At 41.4% G+C, this 24,121-nt stretch overlaps 1 protein-coding gene across 1 annotated transcript in view; it reads right to left on the bottom strand.

The window, feature by feature from the left end:
* Positions 1–21,739: 21,739 nt before the first annotated feature.
* The window catches only part of DCC (DCC netrin 1 receptor), a 375,839-nt gene continuing 373,457 nt past the window's right edge, over positions 21,740–24,121 (bottom strand). Inside the window, exons 29-30 of the mRNA XM_069963563.1 lie at positions 22,773–22,915; positions 21,740–22,320 (exon numbers count right to left, since the gene is read on the bottom strand). Of these exons, the coding sequence (XP_069819664.1) occupies positions 22,231–22,320; positions 22,773–22,915 (233 nt within the window). The 3' untranslated portion in view covers positions 21,740–22,230. The remainder of the gene's footprint in view (positions 22,321–22,772; positions 22,916–24,121) is intronic.

The following is a 24,121-nucleotide window of genomic DNA, read 5'->3' as shown; positions in this document are numbered from 1 at the left end:
GTTGTGACATCAGTTGTGGTCAGTTTTTAGGCAAAAAACGCAACTGATGCCAACTTATATATGTAAACCCAGCCTTACTGTATTAGGGTACAGATTGTATTATTTCTGTATGGGGACACAAAAGGTATTAGTAGGCCGTGGTCACACACTGTCTTTCTTAAAACTTAAAAATAACAGCCACCATTGTAATTTAAAATTACAATGGTGTTGTTTTCAGTCTGTTTTCAGCTGTTGTTTTCAGTCTTCAATGATTTGCATTGAAGTCTATGGAAACAAAGGCTGATAGTTTACACAATGCATTGAATAACAGGCACTGTTTGCAGCGGCCGTCAAATTAATGTTTGTGTCATTAATTCATTAATTTTAGTTAGCAAACAAAGGCCCCTATATTACGCTTGTAACGGCACACAGACATATCCGCTACCCCCTACCTGCTCTTTGTCGCACTGTGCTGGGATCATCTCCCGTTCTCTCAGCCTGCTTGTACTCTGGCAGCTTCTCTTGCTCTGTGCTGGCCTCCTGGAGGATTGGGCTCCCTCTAGTGGCAGACATGCGCCTTTCCACCTGTATTTATAAGCTCATCCCTCCAGGATCTTCTGGCATGTTCCCCTGAGGATATATATCGTCTCCACCTCCTCACCTTATCACTCAGTTTTGTTTGTCTGTCCGCAACTACGTCTGTGCTCTATGGCTATCCACCACTTCCTAGCAATCGTCTAGCTATCTGGATCTCACTCTATTCTTAATTCCAGTTAAGTTTTAGTCTCAACTACGTCCTAACATTGCATCCTGAACTTCTACTACAGAGGAAGAGTTCCTAATCTCGGACTCCAGCACCCCTTCAGTCGGTGGTCACCGAGGTTCTTCTCTGAGGATAGCGAATAGGAAATTATTGGTGAGGACATTATTATTGCATGGTACACTAATATTGTCACCATATTCTGAAGATTTGATGTTAGTAACTTACCTAGACTCACTCCTGCGGAGCAGAGTGACGTCACAGAGACCCGACGTCACTCACAGCCGGCTGGCCATGCAGCTGAGCGGCATTTCACTCAGGCTGAGTGACAGATCGCTCTGCCATTCGGCCTGCAGTGCCTCAGCTGCAATGTGGCTGGATTCAGAAGGCCGGACCAATGAGCTTCTGGTCTGGGCTCCTGATCCAGTATAAAGTGGAGTGATAGCCAGCATCTCATAGCTGGCTATTAGTGAAAACTAGTCCCAGCTCCCCTGTTCCTTTCCCAGCATCCCCTGTCCTAATACCCTTGCTATTATTCTGCCCGTTCTCTGACCTCCGACTATACACTCTCTTTCCGATTTTGTACTACTTTGCCCGTTTGGTTTTGACTTGGCTAGCTGACTTTCCTCCATTGTGTTTGTTTGTCTACGTTTTGTGTTGGACTTACTCTTACTAGTGTAGGGACCGACTCAGTGGTTGTTCGCAGCCGTTTAGGGCCGTCTGTGGCAAGTAGGAAGGGACATTGGTTGGGTTGAGCTTCAGGGCCCACTGTCTCGTACCGTCCCTGGTCTCCCTAGCCTTGACAGTTAAATTGTGTTTTGGAGAATTCATGAGGGCGCTTAGCTTAGGGAGAAACAATTCCTAAAATAATAATATGGTTTATTCATAAAAATTAGGCGGGATTCATATACATTCAGTATGCAAAACTATCTCGGAGACACCACCATCACATGTTTTGTCTTTCATATACATCCAGTATGCAAAATTACCACGGAGACACCATCACACATTTCGTCTTTCATATACATCCAGTGACCTGGAGCAATTCTGGATGAGAACACTAGATGCAACAAGCTGGATCTATTGCAACATTCCATCTGTTGCCCCTTAGGGCACAACATCATACATATGGACCATCCTACATAGTTACTCTCTAATGTAGTTTCTCAATTTAAAAAAATGTTTTTTGGACCTGCAGCTATGCTGGATCTACAGATATATGCAAACCCGGATTTATAGCCAAATGCACATGCCTGTGTTATGGCTATTACAGATGTTTTCCAGGCAAAACTGATCAATGGCCTATTCACAGGATAGGTCATCAATCATTGATCGGCAGGGTGCCGACACCTGGCACCCCCGCCCGGCACTACACAGTGAACCGAGCCAGAAGCAGCTGGCTCTCAACCAATCAGTGATTGATGACCAATCCTTTATATAGGCCATCAATGTATTTTACCAGAAAATCCCTTTAACAAGTTCTGAACTATATGAAACCAATCTATTGGGACATTTTTCCCTGCCCAATTCTGTATGGATTTTTTCCAATCCCATTCTTCATATGACTCCATATTCTAATATTATATGAACACACAATATACCGTCCAAAGTGGTGTGAAGCCGCCGTACAGGCTCTGTGCACAAAACTTCTGGATTGGTAAACAGTGACGATACATTACATTGATGATCTTTTTGGTTTTCCTCTACATTTATGCAAAGGCCACATATGTGAGCCCAGATGCTAATGTAAGGCTACATTGAACCTCCCTTGATTAAAACCGGGTGGCATAACTAATGAATTTTATGGTTTTTTTTTCTTCTAAAACTGGGTAAAAATGGAGATTTTGCAGGTAGGGACTGTCACAGCTGCTTCTATAAGGAGGAATCAAGAAGTTAAGAGGTTCGGGCTCGAAAATCTTAAATTAATTTGAGCTGGAGGGTGGCTAGAAGTGGAGTTTTAGTCATTTCACCTGCAAGAATACATGTAGATCAATGTGTTTGAATGTATGATGAAGTTAATTGAATGTGGATGGAGTTCTGAGTGGTTTGTGGCTTGGCCTAAATACTAAAGAAAAAAAAAATAGGTGAGTGAATCAAAGCACTCAAGTGGAAATGAATAATTAAGTTCCGATTCTGCAGAGAGAACATTGATGTTTGCCGAGTGCAGGTTTAAGAATATTGCATCTGGGAGATGTAAAGGTTTGTTCTACAAAAGTGACTTTGCAAAAAAATTTAGGTTGGAAAGAAATAAGGTAAAAGGGAATTTTTTCTTTCTTTTTTAAGATAGAAGATACATTGGAGTAAAATGGACTTTTTTTTAAATGATTTCTAATTAGATTTTTTAAAAAATGAGCAGAATTGATCTAATTTCGTATTTTTAAATTTAATATTTAATAATAAAACAAATTTGGAAAGTTAAGAACCGGGTGAATATTTTTGGAGAATGATAAATATTTTCAGATGAAAAGTTTCAACTATTACTTAGGATAATTTAATATAATTTTCAACTTAATGTTTTTTTTGTGTGAATCGCAACATTTATAATGAATTGGAATATTATTTAAAAAAATATTCATTTAACAAAATGAGATTATGGTAGGATTATGGTAGGACTATTTTAGAGCAGTTTTGTGCAACCCTCTTCAGATTTAAGCCCTCGTAACTGTAATTTTTTAGCCTGTTTACAGTTAAAGGGGGTTATCCAAGCTTACAAAAACTTGTCTGCTTTCTTCCAGATACAGCACTTCTTCTGTCCTCAGGTCAGGTGTGGGGTTTGCAGCTGAGTTCCATTGAGGTGAATAGAGGTAAGTTGTAAAACCGTACACAACCTGAGGACATAGGAGGCACTGTTTTTTTAAAGAAAGTAGCTGTGTTTTTTTTCTAAGCCTGTCACGTTCCTCTAGGTCGATGACATCACAGAGGGGTGGGGTCTACTGTGCGGAGATATGGAGCACCATGGCCATAAGGCCCGCCCCTAGGGTACTGTCCACCAACAATAATGTAGTTTTGAGGGGAGAGACAACCAAGAAATCCTTTATACCGTAGGATATAAAATGTCCACAACATAAGCTGAGAACTCCTTATATGCATCGGGGGTGACAATATCACTTTAAGTCAGGTCAGCATTTGCTTGCTTCTTGTTCCTCAGGGGGGGAGCTGCGGGGGTGCTCCCCGGACGACCCTATTACATTGCACAATGGCAGCAGATCGTTGCTATACTCCTCGTTTGTCTTCCAACATGTGCATGTTGGCAGATCGTTGCCTTTTATTACACGTAGCGATTGTCGGCCATTATGCCCGATAATCGGCCAAATAGGCTGATGATCTCTTCGTGTAATGGGGCCTTAAGAGTGCACAAAGCCTCAAAATAAAAAGTAGAAAAAATTATATATAAACATCTACAACATTCTCTGCAAATAACAGCATCATTACAACAGATTAACAGAATTAAATGGGAAACTCACAGCGAGTAAGAAGAATCTGACCTGCTGATATCTCGCCATAGTGCAGAGGGTGCTGAGGATGAAGGTATGTCTCTTCTGTCTCTTCTGGGCCAATTTTGTGATATTACAGTTTATTTCCTATGCTAATGAGGTGTATTGGCGCAATGGGGGTGGAACTGCCATCCCCAGATCAGCCCTGGATGGCCCGCATAGCTGGTGTTCATAAGAAGGGAAGGGCTGAGGGTGGTCGTTCCAGTGCACCAAAATGCCTCATTGGCATATGAAATGAGAATACTTATCATAGGGAACCAAATTTTAGGGGGAGAATAAAACTTCATTAGATGTATGTATTCAGATGTCCTTTCAGATAGATCACTGGACCTGGATCCTTGAAAAAAAAAAGAGTAGATCTTAGTATACGATTATGGCTAATCCTATTGGTAATGTGATTTCTATAACTCTTTCCTATAAGGAAAAGAAATCCTCACAAATTACCTGTACAAGATCCTGCAAGATCCAAATGACGGCCATTTTCAGTAGTTCATGAAAAAATAAATCTTCCCAATAGTAACAGAGCTTGTTGACACCCTGTTTGGGGAGATGATGCAAAAAAAATGTGGGGAAATAAAAAAAATGTAGAAAACTTGTTGCGCCACCCGGTGAAGTTTCCGGGGGGACAGGACGGTTTCTGTGTTTTTTTCCTACCTAAATTGTCTTAATTGACTTATCTGGTTTATACACAAATAGAAACAGAACTGTGAAGCTAGCCTAGGTTGGAAGAAGGCAGGGAAACCGCCCTCTGGACACTTTACCGGGTGCCATAACTTGATTTTAAACTAACTTTTCTTTGAAAAGTTACAGCATTTTACAGTAAAATATAGTTTAGTCAAACGTCTTCATGCCCTTTTTTGGGGCAACATAAGACTTCCTTTAATTTAAAAAAAAAACAAAACAATCCGCTTCCACCTTTAATTTTCCAAAGAGTCTGTGAGGAATGAAAGGTGGAATCTGATTGGTTGCTAGGGGCAACTGAGCCAGTTTCACTTTACACCATGCTTGATAAATCTTCCACAAAGTGTCTGCAACATCATAATAAACTATAACAATATAATATCCATGGTAAAAGGCTCTGGAAAGATAGATGACAACTTGTGAGACCCATATGCTTAATATATAATGCTTCTTGAGTGCAAATGTCCCATTAACATGTATTTACTCCAGCGTTACAATCACATTTCATAAAATCAAACAATGGGGAAAGTGATTTAGCAAACGGCAGCGTTAGACTCATTGAGCATTAATTACAATGAGAAGAATCAATAGTCATTTTACAGTTCTAAGGTCTTATAATTTAGGAAAGCTGAAAGAAGGGAAAACAAGCCAATGTGGATGTGAAAGAACTAATACAAGTCTAGTGGTCGCATCCTATATTGGCAACCGGCCCTATGCTGTATATGGCAAATCCTAGAATCCAGTCGTGATTGATAAATCCACCAAATTATTACTGGGCAAATACAATACAGGGGCCTGATCGTTAGAAATAATCATAACCCAGGTGCACTGAGCAGCTTCTGGGTTGCTATGGTTACAACCCCCCTTCCCCTGGAGTCAAACAATCACTCGGATGGCTCCAGGGAGGTCGCAGAGGGAGGGGGTTCCGACGGGGAAGGGGAGCCCTGGGGGATGACGGCAGTGTCAGGGGGAGGAGACAATGTGCCGCAGCCTCCTCCTGCCGCCTGATCTGCAGGAGGGAGTGGATCTCCCCATAGACGCTGCAGTAGCACCGACTGCGGCATCTATGGGGTTAGCTGCTGGGGGGGGGGAGAGCGAGCTCCTCTCCAGGCAGTGGCAGCGGGAGGAGGCAATGTGCAGCAGCCTCCTCCCGCCGCCGGATCACAGGGACAGAGGGGGGAGGCAGGGAGAGCATGACGTCCAGGGACGTAATGAAGCAGAATGGCACTGCTTTTCATGACTGCCCTGGTCTTCATTTTTGGGGAAGGGGTTAAACTGTCCTCCCAGATCTAGCTGCCCATGCGATGCTGTGCTAAAGCATCATACTGTAGGTCTAAAAGCAGATTGGAAAGGGAGAGGGAGCAGTTTGCAATTCGAAAGTTCATATAGTGGCTATTAAAGGTCACATGACCCATATACACCAATGAGATTTATAAATATAGCAGAGCTGGGATGAAACAGATGGCACAGAAGGTGGTGGTAATGTGGGGGGAAAATGTCTATGCAAGTTCTATACTCTGTCCATTCAATTATTCCCCGAATCTGTGGGCGACTATCGGTTTCAGGTATATGGATATCCCCAAGATGATTGGTTGCTTATTATAGGAGAGAAGGACGATACTCCAAGGGTAGGTGGTGCACGTTGTGGATAGATCCAGCAGCAGGTAAATAGAAGAGCCCGGCACTCACCAAATCAGTTATCCTTAATTATTTAGGTGCAACGTGCATAGGTTTACAGCAAGAACGCGTTTCGGCCAAACATGGTCTTCCTCAGCTTAGCTCTTCGGATACTTATGACTTATTGTCCCTATGTGCATGAGCTAAGGAAAGTCCTGAGGCTAGGATCTAATGCAAGTGATGGTATTCTCCGTGCTGCACAACAGAATGTTGGCGATATACAAGCAGCGGAAGATAAATAATACCCCACAACGACCCCGACCTCCCAGCTGCTCGCATCTACTGCAGATTAAGGACGTTCTTGCTCTTTCAGTGCAGATTTCTCCCTTTCCATCCATCGTCATTGGCTCCTTGTTCCCAATCGTCGCGGCTGAAGAAATACAAGAAGCACAAGCTGGCAACACAAGTGGGCCAGTAAATCACGGCAAGCAGCGTCCCGACTCTAATCACTAATTAAACGTATAGCGAGTAACAAACGATTTCATTTCATTTTATAACACAGTCTCATTTGTATGGCTGCCGCTTTGTACGGCAGTGGCGGCGGCTCAGATGCGGTTTTATTGAAGCCATCTAACATTTTAAAGGCAAGCTGCTTTATTAATCGACTAGTTCACCTTTTATAAGCCTGTTAAGAAATTACTGAACACTTTTCATCCATTTGCCAAGCATGTAAACATTGCTTCTTGTCTTCCCTCCATCTACCATTCTACCGCAACCTGGTGCTTCCATCTCGATGTGCGCCACTAGGTAGCACGTTAGCTTCAGCTCAGATCCTTTACTCCTAATATTCAATTACCTGCAATTCAGCCTTAAAATTTTGCAACGTTAAACGTTGCCATTTTTTCAGGTAAAACATCTTGTAAAAAAAAGTCGATAGGTGGCGCTATAGTATTTTTTCGAGACAGTATTTTTTTGAGAATGAAGAGCGTTGTTTGAAACCAAGAGTGACATATTAAATATTTGCAGCATGATTAGTGTAGCTACAGCGCCACCTATCGGTGATTTTCTGAGCAACATCTTTTACTGGGGACCTTATCTTCTAAGTTGCAGGAATACTAACATGGCAGAACTATCATTAGGCCCTGATCTGGAATGACATTCCTATGTAAATGAATCTGATATTACATGGGGTGGGGGTGTTTGGATAACAGAGGGAGAAGCCACGGTTCATATTAATCATGTCTGGTCTACAAAGCGCTGACGTACATGTTGGTGCTATGTGAAGATAATAATATCACATCTCAAGGTTCCATGCATCTCCAGAATCTGTATGCAGAGATATTAATGCAGTTAATGTGGCTCAATCCATTCATCCTGATATGTGCTCGGAACAATCAATTCATCCTGATTTGTGCTTAGACCCGATCGTTTCATCCTGATGTGTATTTGCCCCAATTCATTCATCCTGACATGCACTTGGTCTGATCCGTTCATCTTCATGCGTGCTTATCCCGATCCATTCATCCTGATCTGTCCATGACCCGATCAATTTATCCCGATCCCGTCTGCGCACATGATTAGGGATGAGCGAACAAAAATAGTGCAAAAATAGTGGAAAAAAATTTGCCAAGGTGTAAGTGATTACACGGGACATAGGACACAAAGTTCCTTGGACCCAGTAGGGTGGAAAACAGACATTTGAGAGTGGAACCAGCAGCAGTAATAGTACTGTATTGGACCCAGTGTGGTTGAGAACAGACAATTGACGGAGGAGGAGGAGGCAGCAGCACTTGATTGCACCCCGGCTAGTATGGTTGAGAAGAGACTATTGGAGGAGGTGGCACCACTTGATTGCACTCAGACCAGTATGGTTAAGAACAGACTATTTGAGTAGGGGAAGGAGGCGGCAGTACCTGATTGCACCCAGGCCAGTATGGTTGAGAACAGACAATTGACGGAGGAGTAGAAGGAGGAGGAGGATGTTCAGCTTTGGAGTGGTGACCTGGGAATTCTCACTGATGATGTTGTTTAGCGCACTTTCCAGAACACGGGCGAGTGGGTTGAATCCATTGTCATGCCTGCTCACAAACAGAGTCGCGTCCTCAAAAGGGATCAACAATTGGGAGGACATGTTTGCAGAAACCTGTGCACTATAAGGTTTATCACATGTGCCATACAAGGTGTATGACTCAGCCCTCCCTGCTGCACTGCAGAGACAATGTTCCTCCCACTGTCGGCTACAACACTTCCCACCGTTAGTTGACCTGGGGTCAGCCAAATATCTCCTCCCTGATGGTCTGGAGGAGCTCCTGCCCACTGTGGCTCCGTTCACCTAGGCTCACAAAATGGAGGACAGCCTGAGAGCGCCGGGCCTGACATCGTTGGTAAGACAGCGGGGCAGGTTGGACTCCAGTCAAAGCGGCGGATGGTTGCAAGCTGGTGGAAGCAGACCTTTTGCAGAACTGGCCCCCTAAAGCACCGGGGAGGTGACAGTGGCAAGAATGGGCCAACTTCCTGATGGTCTTCTGGGAGGATGTTGAGCCAATGGGCAGTAACAGACATGTACTGCTCTTGCCCATATTTAAAGGACCAGACATCAGCACTTGGGTGTTCGGTCTTGGACACCAAGAATCCCAACATTTTCTTCACAACTGTGCAGTGATGGGACAGTGCTGGCACTTTTTTTTGGACAGTTTTTTTTTTTTTTTTGCGGCTAAACGGGGTTCTTCTATTTTTTGAACCTTTATTGTAAAGATATGAGATTTTTACTTAATAAAGTAGATCAGCTTGAAACTGAAGTTGCTTTGATGTGTCTTGGTTGATACTCACAGACAGCTGTCACATTACATTTTTGATTAGGCAGCACCCAGGTATATCTGAGGAGACTAGGGGTGACGGCACACATCTTGATATTCACAGAAAACCGGGATACAAGGGATTATAGGAGTAATAATCCCTTGTATCCTGGTCTATTCTGTGATTTTATTTTTTATTGTTATTTTAACCAGATTTGTTACGAACTTTTTCAAAGTTCAGTTCGGTGACTGTAATGAATCTGGTTCGTTACAGTTCGGTTCGCTCATCCCTAATAATGATGTGCGCTCATCCTGACCCATTCATCCTGATATGTCCATGGCTCGACCCATTCATCCTGACATGTGCTCGGCCCAATCCATTCATCCTGATATGTGCTCTGCCTCTTTCATTCATCCTTATATGTGCTCTGTCTGATCCATTCATCCTGAAATGTGCTCAGCCCAATCCATTCATCCTGATATGTGCTCTGTCCGATCCATTCATCCTGATATGTGCTCTGCCCGATCCATTCATCCTGATATGTGCTCTGCCTGATCCATTCATCCTGATATGTGCTCTGCCTGATCCATTCATCCTGATATGTGCTCTGCCTGATCCATTCATCCTGATATGTGCTCTGCCTGATCCATTCATCCTGATATGTGCTCGGCCCGATCCATTCATCCTGATATGTGCCCTGCCTGATCCATTCATCCTGATATGTGCTCAGGGCCGTTTCTAGGTAATTTGGACTACAGGGCGAATCTTGCTAAAAGCGCGTCTTCTTGGATCTGAGGCGTCACTTCTCTTTTCCTCTCCTTCTGGCCCAGACTTCCATGATGATTTCTTTCAGCTACAATTCGTCTCTTCTGAATCTGCCAGACATACATCTCAGGCTCCGCACTTTTACAACAACTTCCACTTTTTTGTGTCATTTGCAGTGAAGTCAGTAGGTATGTGGGTTGCTCCCTGTATATAGGATCCCCTGCTGTGCCCCCATATAGTAATAATTCCCCCTGTGCTTCCCCCCATAGTAATAATCCCCCTATGCTCTATCCCCATAGTAATAATCCCCCCTGTGCTCTATCCCCATAGTAATAATCCCCCCTGTGCTTCCCCCTATAGTTATAATCCCCCCCTGTGCCCCCCATAGAAATAATCCCCTCTTTGCCCCCCAATAGTAATAATCCCCCAGTACTCCCCCCATAGTAATAATCCCCCCTGTGCTCCCCCTTATAGTAATAATCCCCCCAGTGGTCCCCCTTATAGTAATAATCCCCCCTGTGCTCCTCCTCCCCATAGTACTAATCCCCCTATGCAGTACAGATAGTAATAGCCCCATACAGGATAGCCTTCCCCCCGTGTAGCCCCCCATGGTATAGACCCACTGTGTAGCCCCCCACAGTAATGCCCTCCCCTCGTGTAGACCCCATAGTATAGCCCTCCCCCTGAGTAGCCCCCCATAGTATAGTTTTCCCCCTGAGTAGCCCCCCATAGTATAGCTCTCCCCCCGAGTAGCCCCCCCATCCAAATAGCCCCCCATAGTATAGCCCTCCCCCCATGTAGCCTCCCCCCCCCCCCCGTGTTGCCTTCCATACTATTGGCCCCATTGTAGCCGCCACATTCTAGCAGTTATGAGAAGAAAAAAAAATACACTCACCTCTCCTGGATCCTGCGGCAGCGTCTCCTTCTGTCTGGCAGCTGATCTTGTAAGTACAGTGAGCTTCCGGCCCAGGCAGCCTGCCACACACCTGCCCGGAAGCTCACTGCTGTAGCCCCGCAGCGCCCGGACTTCTCTCCTCGGCGGCGGTCATGTGATCACGTCACATGTCCACTGCCAAACAGAAGAGAGAAGTCCGGGCGCTGCGGGGCTACAGCGGTGAGCTTCCGGGCAGGTGTGTGGCAGGCTGCCTGTGCCAGAAGCTCACTGTACTAGATCCGGCTGCCTGGAGGGACCGGCCCGGGGGGCGCACGCCTGGCGGGGTGGCGGCAATCTGGGCAGCTGATGGGACGGGCGGCCAGCGCCCCCTAGCTGTCGCCGCCCCGTGCGGTTGCGCGGTCCGCCCGCCACTAGAAACGGCCTTGTATGTGCTCTGCCTGATCCATTCATCCTGATATGTGCTCTGCCTGTTCCATTCATCCTGACATGTGCTCTGCCTGATCCATTCATCCTGATATGTGCTCTGCCTGATCCATTCATCCTGATATGTGCTCTGCCTGATCCATTCATCCTGATATGTGCTCTGCCTGATCCATTCATCCTGATATGTGCTCTGCCTGATCCATTCATCCTGATATGTGCTCGGTCTGGTCCATTCATCCTAAAATGTGCTTTGCCTGATCTATTCTTCCTGATATGTGCTCTGCCTGATCCATTCATCCTGATATGTGCTCGGCCCGATCCATTCCTCCTGATATGTGCTCTGCCCAATCCATTCATCCTGATATGTGCTCGGCCCGATCCGTTCCTCCTGATATGTGCTCTGCCCTATCCATTCATCCTGATATGTGCTCGGTCCCATCCATTCATCCTGATATGTGCTCTGCCCGATCCATTCATCCTGATACAGTATGTGCTCTGCCCGATCCATTCCTCCTGATATGTGCTCTGCCCGATCCATTCATCCTGATGTGAGTCATTTTTCCTTATTTTTTTCCACATAATCAGGCAACATTTTGCTGATTGTTTTAAGGGGAACAGATTTTCATTAATAATTCATGCCTCCTCACTATACAAGGAGATATATGAGATCAAACACTCCATGTTCTGTCTTTGAGACGGGTTCATGTACATAATCATTTGTCACCGGCTTAACAAATGGGAAAACATCCGCAAAGATTTTACTTAATATTTGGTAGAGAAATCTTAAAGAACAATGTAAGGAGAATTTGCTTACCGCTCTTTCTATATATATCAGCTGCTCTACACAAAGTATTGCCTGCAAACAAATATATCTGGTATTGCCAGATCAGCAGGACCAGATAGCGGCCAAGGCAAATAGAAATAGATCCATTGCCTCAGGCTCTATGTCAAACCCTTACATTGCTTTTTAATGAGTTATCTTTAACCCTTTACACACTCAGTTTTGGTCTTGAGAAAATAAAGAACTGTTTACTTGATCTTTTGCAGTCTGTTGTATTGTTCATGTGTTTCCATGGTAACAGACTGCAAACATGTTCTGTGTAGTCTGATCCTAGATTCATACTCTATTCTATGTTTCCTATACTTTAGGCTAATGTAGTAAATAAGTAGCAGATGATGGGGGTCCTCTGGACTTGGCAATACTTAGAGGCTCCATAGAAAATGAGTACTGGTAGAGCAGGGGGGGTGGGCTCTGCTCATTCAGGGACACAGTTAACCTGCCTTTTCAGGCTTGGCAATGGTTGGACCCTCACTGATTTGTTAGATATCCTCTACCCTTTAATCTGTTATCAATGACTAATTCCATCTTTTGACTGTGCTCGGCAGTCATTGCATATAGCGATAGGTGCTGGCTGTATCTTGCAGGTGAAACCTGTCTACAACTACTGGGAAGGGACTTAAGTCCGATCCCAGCAGTTTTAACCCTCTACATGCCACAGTCAATAGCGATCGCAGCATGTAGAGAGTGAACTGACGGATGTCAATTTATTTATTCATTTTCCTGAATTGTTTCATGTTCTCTTTATGCATTTTAAGGCTATGTTCACACACGTCTTTTTTGTTAAAATAACATACAATATTTATCTATCAATTTTTATCTATCTATCTATCTATCTATCTATCTATCTATCTATCTATCTTTCTATTATCTATCTGTCTATCTATTACCTATCTATCTTTCTATTATCTATCTATCTATCTATCTATCTATCTATCTATCTATCTATCTATCATCTATCTATCTATCTATTTATCACATATCTATCTTTCTATTATCTATCTATCTACCTAATATCTTTTGTCTATCTATCTATCCATCTCCTATCTATCTCCTATCTATCTATCTATCTATCTATCTATCTATCTATCTATCTATCTATCTATCTCCTATCTATCTATCTATCTATCTATCTATCTCCTATCTATCTATTTATCGATCTGTCTGTCTGTCTATCTATCTATCTATCTATCTATGGGTCCATTTACACAGAAAGGTTATCTGACTGTTTATAGTCTGTTTCCGGCTTTGGCTTCAAATCTTTGGCAGATAATCTGAGATCAAGTCATAAAGGAAAACTTGAGATTTCTGCTCTTTTTAAATCCATTCCTTGCTTTGGCTTCAAATATTTGGCAGATAATCTGTCAAGTAATCTTTCTGTGTAAATTGACTATCTATCTATCTATCTATCTATCTATCTATCTATCTATCTATCTATCTATCTATCTGTCTGTCTGTCTGTCTGTCTGTCTGTCTGTATGTATGTGTTGCCCTCTGCATCGGTGTGTACAGTATTCCTACATATTGCTTCCTGTCAGATACAGATGCATTGCTCCTAGCCATCTGCTTTGCTTCTTCTTCTTCTCCCTTAAGTGAAAGGCGAGCTGAACATCTTTATTCCCTCATTGCACACTGGAGATCTGGAGACATTGATGACATGTTTTGTCTAATTAGATTTCTGTTCAGCAAAGAAGGACAAACAAATCACACATTGACCTACAACCATCATGCCGCCTGCACTGTGGTTACAAAACCCATCCTCCTATAGCCTGTGAGGGCATTCAGTGGGTAACTAGAAGGACCATATATTAAGTGTTCTTCAACTGCACTATTATTATTATTAGTAGTAGTAGTAGTATTAATAATTTATTTGTTTGCCTGGAAAATGAGAATAAAAATTGCAATTCTGCATTATTATTATTTTTTCCAATTCATTATATGATACAGATATGGAGTGCCACCAATACTAAAGAGTAATTTATTGTCTGAGCTGTATTATATTATTTTAGAGGGCAAATGAGAAAAAAATCCATGTTTTAAATTTTTTTAAAATTGTTTTCAATCGATTTATGTTTTGTGGAAGTTAATATTATTATAAAAGTACCATAGACCTGTTTTTTTTCTGTTCTGAATTACTATTTCATGATCTCTTTTATTTATATTTTTTATGGAGATTTCTGTTTTATTAAAACTGATTATCCAGGATTGGAAAAACACATCTGCTTTCCTCCAAAAAACAGCCCCACCCCTGTCCTTGGGTTGTGTTTGACAATACTATTAAACTCCATTTACGCCAGGAAAACTGAGCTGTAATACCACACATTACCTGTCAACTGGTGTGGCACTGTTTTAGTTAAAAAAAAAAAGAAGTAGTTTTTGTGAAAAAAAAATAGCTTTTTTTTTGTAATCTGACAAAACCTCCTTTAACGGAGTACTCAGGTAAAAAAACAAAAAAAACAAATAAACTTGCTGCAGAAGCGCATATCTGTTTGCTCTAGTCCTGAAATAACCCAAATTAGCTTGTTTTGGGGTCTTAGTGTGGTAAATCCTGGTTATGCAGTTACTCAGTACAACAATTCTCAGAATGCATTGCTTTATTAATTCATTCAACTCTTCGTCACAGTCCTCCCACCTTGCCTACTCCCCTCCCCCAGCACTCCTGCCAGTTCCCCACCCAAAGCTGTTGCAGAACATCTCATTTCACTGCAGACTATTGCACATCAGTGAAGCACCAGCTGTATAATTCCGTTTTCTCTTTCTGTAACATCATTCAGCACAAGGCAGAATGCTGTAATCCCTCCTCCCTCTCCTAAATGTCCCAATAAAATATATATGTATCTGTATATGACAGGGAGATGGTGATTTAGGCTGGCGGGGCTGTTCAGAGACGCTGACATCAGTCGGGTGGGGATAGAGCTGAGCATTTTTAATCTTTAGGCTATGTTCACACTGCGTATGATTCCGGCCGCATTTCGTACGCCGCTGTACATGTGCGGCTGAAACTACGGGCGTGGGAAAAATAGACATGCGGCCGGATGCGTACAAACCGCGAACATATGCCCGTAGTACAGTTATGATTCCCTAGCTTGTTTCGAAGCGATCTGAGGCAGGTCATTTATTTGGAAATCTTCGCCCAGCCCCGTAAACCACACAGAACCTTTTGGATCGAAAAATCAAGTTCAATTTGGCTGAAATAAGTACTCCGTACGGGATCGCATGGAAACATTTCTGGAACATTTCTGTCCTCAAACAATGGTCTTGTTCATTTTTCACGGCGCCGTATACGATCCGGCCGTAAGCTGATACGTAGTGTGCACTGTGCGGCCGTATATCGTATACTTTCAAGCGAACGCATCAACCTCAAAACTACGTGCGTATATTCGCGGTTCGCACTACGGACGGAATCATACGCAGTGTAAAACATAGCCTTAAAGGGGTATTCCAGAAAAATTTTTTTTTCAATCAACTGGTTTCAGAAAATCATATACTGTAGATTTGTAATTTACTTCTCACACTGCTCTCTGCTGCCACCTCTGTCTGTGTCAGGAACTGTCCAGAGCAGAAGCAAATCCCCACAGAAAACCTCTCCTGCTCTGGACAGTTCCTGACATGGACAGAGGTGGCAGCAGAGAGCACAGTGTCAGACTGGAAAGAAAACACCACTTCCTGCAGGACATACAGTAGCTGATAAGCACTGGAAGACTTGAAATTTTTCAATAGAAGTAATATACAAACCTATTTACCTTTCTGGCACCTATTTTTCTTTCTGCCTGGGTACTCTTTAATTTTTTCCACTACCCCCATTAGTCATATTCATAGACACCATTACTAATTCTTACATTACTATGATATCAAAAGTTTAAAAAATACTGAAAAATTTGAATTTATCCTAATTTATCCAAATTGTTCCGTGCTCTAGGTGGCGTCATGTGCAGTAAAACAATCTGAAGCCGATCCAACTGTTTTGTATCAAAACTTTATTCAATAAACAAAAGAATGCAACATCGGGTAACATTTCTATAAAAAAAAATGAAGATGGGACTGTTCTACAGTGCTTTAAAAAAACCCTTTTCTCCTTAAAGTAGTATACAAGATTGTGTGTAGAAACAGTCCGTGTTTATCTAGAAGTTATTAAGTTTCCTGTCCGGAGAACAGAATTGGAACATTTAAATATTGCAATCACTAATCTAATTTGGTTAACAATTCAAGAAATTCTACTGCGTCTTCTTTCCATTTGGAGATGGTTTTGTATCCGGAAAATAACTGACTTGGCTCTTTAATAAAGAGATGTACAACCAGTAAAACGCAGACACAAAGTTTTGTCAGTGTCGGTAGGGCGGCATATTTACAAATTGGTTTTTTTTTTCCTTTAGCTTTTTTTTTTTTTTTTTTTCGTTTTTGTGATGTTTGAAAAACTCTAATGATAAAGTGTTAAAACAATTTAAAAAAAAAATTATGAAAAAAAATTTCAATGATAAGAATACATTTATCCATTAATATGGTATCAATTCACCAAAGAGTATACAAGTGGAAATGTGTACGGGCCCATAGAAACTTCATGAGGCACTAGATTTCCCCTAGAGGCAACGCAATGGTTCAAGGGGAGAAAATATCTATAACTTGGAATACGTACCATAAGGTAAAATATATATGTATGTAATTGGAGGCAAAGTATGAGTACATAGAATGCTATGGGGGCTGTTTTTATAGATCTGTTCAAGATAGATCTGATGAATGTGAAGTGTTCATTTGGCCAGAGTATGTGAGTGTACTGCAAAAATTAAGAAAACAGGGTATAATGTGAAGGTGGTAGATGCCACTGTATTGTATCCGTCACAGGCATACCTCAGGAAGCTCATTTCCATTTCCTCCTGGTCTACCCTGTGGAATGATACCCAGGATATTTTGCATGAAAAGGTGGCTGTCAGCGGTAGCACCACTCTGCAGGGAGCTCAGGATGAGGAGAGAAAGATAACTCCCTTAAGGAAGGTCTGATGATGTCACTATTCCTATATGGACAATTACCATATATGGTAATATATGGACTCTTTGACTATAGTTGGCCTTTCTCTCCTTCTAAGCTCCGTGCAGAGTGCTGGTATTGCTGACAGGCAAAAGTCTAGAATATGATATTCAGATCTGGTGTGTTCAAAGAATTAAAGTCACAACAAACAGATAATCTTTAGTGAATTGAACTTTCAAAAAAAAAAAAAAAACATAAACAAGCAAAAAACAATAATTAAAGTAATAAAATTATAAAAAAAGATAAAATATAGAAAAAAAATTAATTAATTCCAGCTCAAGAAAACATTTGTACAACGACAATCACAAATGTACATCAGTCTCCAAAGCCAAGTTCAGCTATTTCATAGCGGATACCAATTTTATCATAATTTACCTAAAAGGAACAATCTAAAGAATAAATTAAATAATACTTATAAAAAAAGCACACCCCACCCCCTCCCCCAAACCAGTTCACAAAGTTTGGAACTGGCAGAATTATTTTACAGTTATAAAAAAGTTTTGTGTTTTATTTTTTTTTCTGTTTGTTTTTTTGCTTTTTGTGTGTTTTTTTTCATTATTAATATTTTTTTCTACCACGTTGCTCTCCTTGCACTGAAAAACGTGCAGCATACTGTGATGTATGACCCACAATAGTATAGTAATGATCAGAGCATGTACATCCTTGCAATACAACAAGCAGGAGGACAAAAACTGGGAGATTCTGTGGTGGGGTTTCAACAAGTTACAACATTCAGTGCTCACGAAAAATTACGATAGATGGGTGAGAAAAATTATTGAAAAAAAACAGTGTCTTGTTTCGTAATTTAATGCTATTTGCACAACTGTGGGAAACCAAGAGAAAATTTTGCACATAGCTAAAGTCTAATAGAGGAGTCAATATTTTGATGAATTACAAATTATTTAGAGTGAAACCTCTCCAAAGACCACCCCTTTTAGTCCACACTACATTATGTGTAGTGGACGTTTTCTTTTAAAAGACCACACACATAGAAGGCCACTTTTCAGTGCTATTTTGAGTGGTCTGTTTAAAGAGGTTTCACTGTTTTTAGGTGGATTCTTTATGGTTGACAAATTCGAAATTTTGGAAATGTTGGAAATTTTTTGTTTGCTTTTTTGGACATGCACACATTTACAGGGGTTGCACTAAAGAATATTTGCTGTCAATCATTTTGCCGATGTGGGGACTGGATAAAATCAATCGGACCTGTTATGATTTTTTTTTAGGATTTTGGTTTAATATTTGTCAATTGATGTAAAACACTGTGTTTATCATGAATGTAAAATAAATTGTATCCAAAAGATTATTCTTCGATTGGACCCCCCCCCCAAATATTCCTGTACTAGAATATTAATAGATATTAGAGGTATTAGTAAGTGCTCTGGTTTGGCAGCGGTATCCAAACCCAAATGCTCTGGATGCAGCCCTAGGGAGTCCTGGGTAAACATGGACACAGCCATAGGTCAACAAAGCATCTCCACTCAACACTAGTAATAATCTGTATTTCAATGGAAACCTTGGCTCAATTCCTTTTCCTAACAAATTTGGTAATTGCCAAGAAAAGCCAACTTTTCTGTGGATCATTAAAAGTTTAGTCTAGAGCATCATCTGCAATATAAATTTATTTAGATACTTACAGTCAAATTTTTTATAGGAATGCAAATTAGGGGCTAATATTGTAAAAAGCCAATTAACCTACTAAAAGAAGATTTTTTTGATGTTGCTCTAAACAGATTCGAAACTACAACTTCATCTCCAACCCCTAAGCCAGTGCCAAGAATGTCATATATTGATGATACAGGTCATTATTGAAGGCTACTTTCCTCCCTTGAAAGAGATAGAACCTGTCAAGATATTACACACATGGGCCAAGAGGAAGAAGAGGAAAACTCAGGTAAAAATTTTATTAATCCAATTTAAAAATCTTAGTCCACTGGGAACTATCTTTTAGAAACAATGTGTATTGGAAAGTCTAGCGGGAAGAGTTTGAAGGCAAGAGTTTAAGTATGAAGGCAAGTAATACCATTCATACTTATTTACTATGTAAAAGCTACGATCCCAAGAGTTCTTCAACACATATAAATATTTCAAATCCCCTCTATACCTATGAATGGCAACTGATACAAATAATACTAAGAGTATATGTGGACAATTCCTACTTGTTAGAAGGATCCCTTAACAATATGGAGAACACAAGGTGTACCCATTACTCACGTCAATAATCAACTTTAATTTGTGAAAAAATCTAGCAGTAAGTGTTGAGTTTTCCGGGAGCGACACTGTAGCCAGCAAGGGATTACTCCTGCAATGGCTGGGGAAACAAAGTCACCCCTGCCATAGAGATGGTGGGAAGCGAGGATGCACACGAGGCATGGGACTCTCTTCTGTTGGCAACACAGAGAGCTACCAGACTATGTGGGGGCTTGTTAGAAGACAGGCATGGAAGAAGAAGAGTGGATGAACTGTAAGGAAAATTAAGACACACAAAAGGGCACAGTAAATCCCCCTTACACAGGGCGATCTCTGGGAGCAAGCGAGAGCTGACCTGTCAGGCCGGTGATTGCTTGCTCTTCATTCCCAGCTCGCTGTCAGCACCAATCTTTAGATCGTCCGGCGAGACCATAGGACATAGCGGCGTTCCTCTTACATGGAGCAATGGCAGCAGATCATCGCTATCCTCCTCGTTTGTCTTTCAACATGTTGAAAGACATTAAAAGACAACCATTAGCTGACATCGTGCATGATTGTTACCTTCTATTACACAAAGCGATTAACGTCAGTAATGGCCGATAATTGGCCAAATATGGCCGATAAACGCTTTGTGTAATAAGGCCTTAATTGAGAAAAGGGAGGGAACAGAGAAGAGGGAAAGGAAAGCAAAAGGACCAAAGGGATGTAGAGAAGTTTTACTAGCGAGACAAGAACAGACTGGACTGAGAAGCGAGTATGATAAGGACTGGGGTTTGCAACTGGTCATCAGGTCACCCATCCACCACCAGCAGTGGGCAGCATAGTGCCCCAGCAGTACAGGCAAGAAAAAAGACCAAAAAAAGTACCCTTCTCCGCACTAAAGCAACCAAGAAGGTAGCTGGCAAACAGCATGTGCACAACATGTCACCAAGGACAAGACAGCAAGTTAAGTTTTTGACCCCTTCCCCCCCCCTCCCCCCCCAAAAAAAAGAAAACCTTTCGAATTATAGGTGTATAATCTCCATGCCTTCCATTTGAAGTAGCTACTGATGGAATCAATCTCCATCACCCTTCCAATTGAACGGGCAGAATGGAATTTATCTGACTTCTGACACAACCAGATGTAACTAGAAGCAAAGATCAAGAAAGCAACAAAACCTCTGATACTTTGTGCCAGTAGTCACTGTATGATGTATTGTATCAATTTTATAGAGAAGATAACAGACAGCGCCCTGTACCCACTCATCTGTGCTTTATCGCTGCTGTCGAGCCGGAGACATAAATCATAACCGGAGGGACATCTGAGGTCAAAGAATTGTTTTCTAGAATTCCTTCTCCATGGTCAACTACTGTGTACAAAGACAACGCTACTGCTATAATGTGTGTATGAAACGCGTTAACTGTGCAAATTGGGAGAGCTGTATTTGTATCAAGAATTAAGTCTGGAAATTACAGTTATGTAACATTTACAATGGAATATATTGGTTTTAGGCCTCTTGCACATGAAGCCATCTGTACGGAGTCAAGCATATGGTGCCATCCTACGATACCTCCATATGGCACATTACAGAGGTAGTGTTCCCTAGAAGCAAATTTATGCAGTAATATGGTATCCAGTGTAGCATACCCTGATTTTTAGACTGCAAGATACTATGGAAAGTAGAAAAATGTAAAATCTGAGGCCTACAGATTACCCTATAGACGTCCATGCTTAATACGATGGGTTACTATCTCTGTACACATGGACTCAGACAGTGTCTTCTAGACTCCATACCAAAGGATCCCTATAAGAATTCTATTGTGTGCATGGTCCTGTAACGTCATGGGTAAAGGGATCATCCAAAGATAACTTTAGTGTTCTAACGGAGATTCATACTTGACTGAAGTGGCATTGTACTTGCTTAACCGCTGCTTTCCTTCTCGGGAGACAAGGGATTCCTGTATTGTGATCAGTACTGGTCTTGTAGACAGGTAACTTATATTGTTGGGCTTGTACTAGGCATGGCGAACCAAACCTGTTCCCCGATATGATTTTTATTTAAAATGGAAAACCCCTTTAAATTAAAAAAAAAAAAAAAAAAAGACTTGATATATAGGAGAACTATCCAATGCAACAAGTTACGACAGTAGACTTGTAAGTCTTCTCCTTTCCCTCTACACCTCCTCTTCTTTTTTAGCACTTTCTTATGTGTCATACACTACAACATATGCATTTCCTTATGTCGGTTTCAAAATAAAAGTTTTTCCTAAAAAAAAAAATATACAATTGGCGAAAAAAATAAATAAAAATTCACCTTTAAATACTACACCCATACTAAACTCCCAAACAATGAACATGGAATCAGAATACTTCCGATTTCATCAATAAATATATCTCGAGGGTGGAATTATAAACTGAGCTTGACGCAGTGGCGTCTTCAGGTTCTGAAGTGTTACTCGATCCTTCCGGTGAAAGAGTCTTTGACACATAATCCTTACATTGATGTCCATGAAATAGGGAACAGATAAAGCTGTTCTGAAGAGATGAGTCAATGGGTGTTGGGTCACATGAATTCTTGCAAGTATTACGATAATTCCATGGCTGGGAAAGGTCTGTGGGTCCATCCATTGGTTTTCATGGTTGACTGTGAAACACTGGTATGCTGCAACATTTCTGGATGTCCAAATAACTCCTTGGCTGCCGTTCAGAGGGGGCTAAAGGGCATTGCTCTGCAATGCTTTTCAGGCCCCCATTGGCAGCAAAAAGAGTTAATCTTTTGTCAGATGCACTTAGAAAGCAGAGCCTGTGATAGCATTGAGCTGCTTCATCAAACCTTCTAAGCTTGCCATTTGTTCACTTAGATCGTCTTGCTCATACACCTATAAAAGCAAAAATAAGTTAAAACATAATTTAAAAATAGTTAGAAATTCAAAATTGTACAGATTTTGTCTGTTTTCTCTATATGGCTCAACATACTGGTAATGCTATTAAACACCGTGTTTCAACCCAGTTTTTGAACGTCCTGAGCCCTCAACTATTGTGTTATATCTTCTTATAGTATGGACTATAGAGTCTATTGGTCCTTCTACTGAATTAGTGCTTAATGTGACTGCAATAGCTGCAACCTTTTTAGTTATTAACTCAGGACTTAATAAGTGCTCAGTGGGGGTGGCAATTAGCAGTGGAGAAAGCTCCGCCCAGGAGGAACAACAGATTAGTTCTAAATCAGACCTCTGTGTAAAGCCTATAACATAATAGAAGCTGAATTTATTTTTTATGCTACTCAGACAATGCCCCATTGATAAATTAATATTTTAGAAGTGGGTCTTACACTGGCAGGGTCGTCTGTGTGTTTATGACTCTCCTCTGACACTTCTGGAGCAGTCGGTACTGACACGGGGAGTAGCGGGGATCTTGCTTTTCCTGCCAGGCCCAATGATGCTGTCTTCACTTGGGGCTTGGGTAAGCTGGACCCTAAAATGATAAAAAAAAAGATGAAGTTTAAAATCAAGATTGCAAATTCAATGAATTCTGTTTAATGTTGATAGTTTAGGCCAGCCATACATTTTACTTGACAACTAACCCTCCTCCCATACACCATTTCTTTTTCCTTACACATTCAAGTTGGACTTTAGCTTCCCAAGAACAAAAGTATTGTGCATAGTAAATAAACCAACCACCAGATCTTTCTTTTCCCCGTAATCCAATGTTGGGTAGAGCCAAGAGGCTACAATAAACAATAGATGGTTAGCGATTACCGCCAAAACTGGGGGTCTCAGCCAATATTAATCTCTTTTAATCTCTTAGTGTGATGGTGCTTGACACATTGTAAACCAAGGAGATCAACTACTGACATAGTGTTCCAAGACTGTGGCTTGTAGTTGACAGGTTATCAATATGGAAGACACATGTCTGGAGATGAAAATGGTATAATGAGTAAAGAACAGCTGGTAACAGGATAATGGCCAAGATTGTATAAGTATACTGCAACATTGCTTTTTTTTTCTTTTCAACACAAGAATATTCAGTTTTTGGCACCCTAAAGAGATGTGCCTCCTGGAAGTCTAGGGGGGATGTTTATGGCCAATAGCTTCCTTAACTCCCTGTAACCCCACTCCTCTTTTGCCATCAGTTTTTTTTTGGCTCCTTGGTGGACATCAGGAGCAAGTTGGGACTTCTCTAAGCTTTGGCGTGGTGGTGGCCATTGATCTTTGACGCAACCAGGTGAATTTTGAGAAAGGAAGAGGAAAGCAAAACTGGTTTGTTGGGCTGCAGTTATTTTAAAAAATGGCCGCATCCGTGTTGCATTTTTTTTTGCACTTGAGTGAAAAGAGTGCACATTCCGAGCAGTATAAAATATTTAAGAAAATTTCTGCTTCTCCTTCAACAATCCTTCTTTAATGTATTTCTCCTATGATATCCACCCCATTTGTGTTCCCATTTAAGATACAAAAATATCGTGGACGGCACCTAGGAACACTGAGGACGTAATTCTCTATTAAAATATGCAGATAGAGGCATTTAGCATTTTCGCTGGCATTCTTCACCATAATGATGCTAATACCCTTTTTATTATAATCACAGGGATGATTTTTTATCACTTATTAGCCGGTCCGCTTCAGTTTCCCTGCTTAAGTCAGCAAAATTATTTTTGTAACTGTGTAATAATGCAAACTCAAC

Source organism: Dendropsophus ebraccatus, chromosome 3 (genome assembly GCF_027789765.1).
Source record: "Dendropsophus ebraccatus isolate aDenEbr1 chromosome 3, aDenEbr1.pat, whole genome shotgun sequence".
NCBI classification, from domain to species: Eukaryota; Metazoa; Chordata; class Amphibia; order Anura; family Hylidae; genus Dendropsophus; species Dendropsophus ebraccatus.
This window is presented reverse-complemented; position numbering and strand designations above follow the sequence as displayed.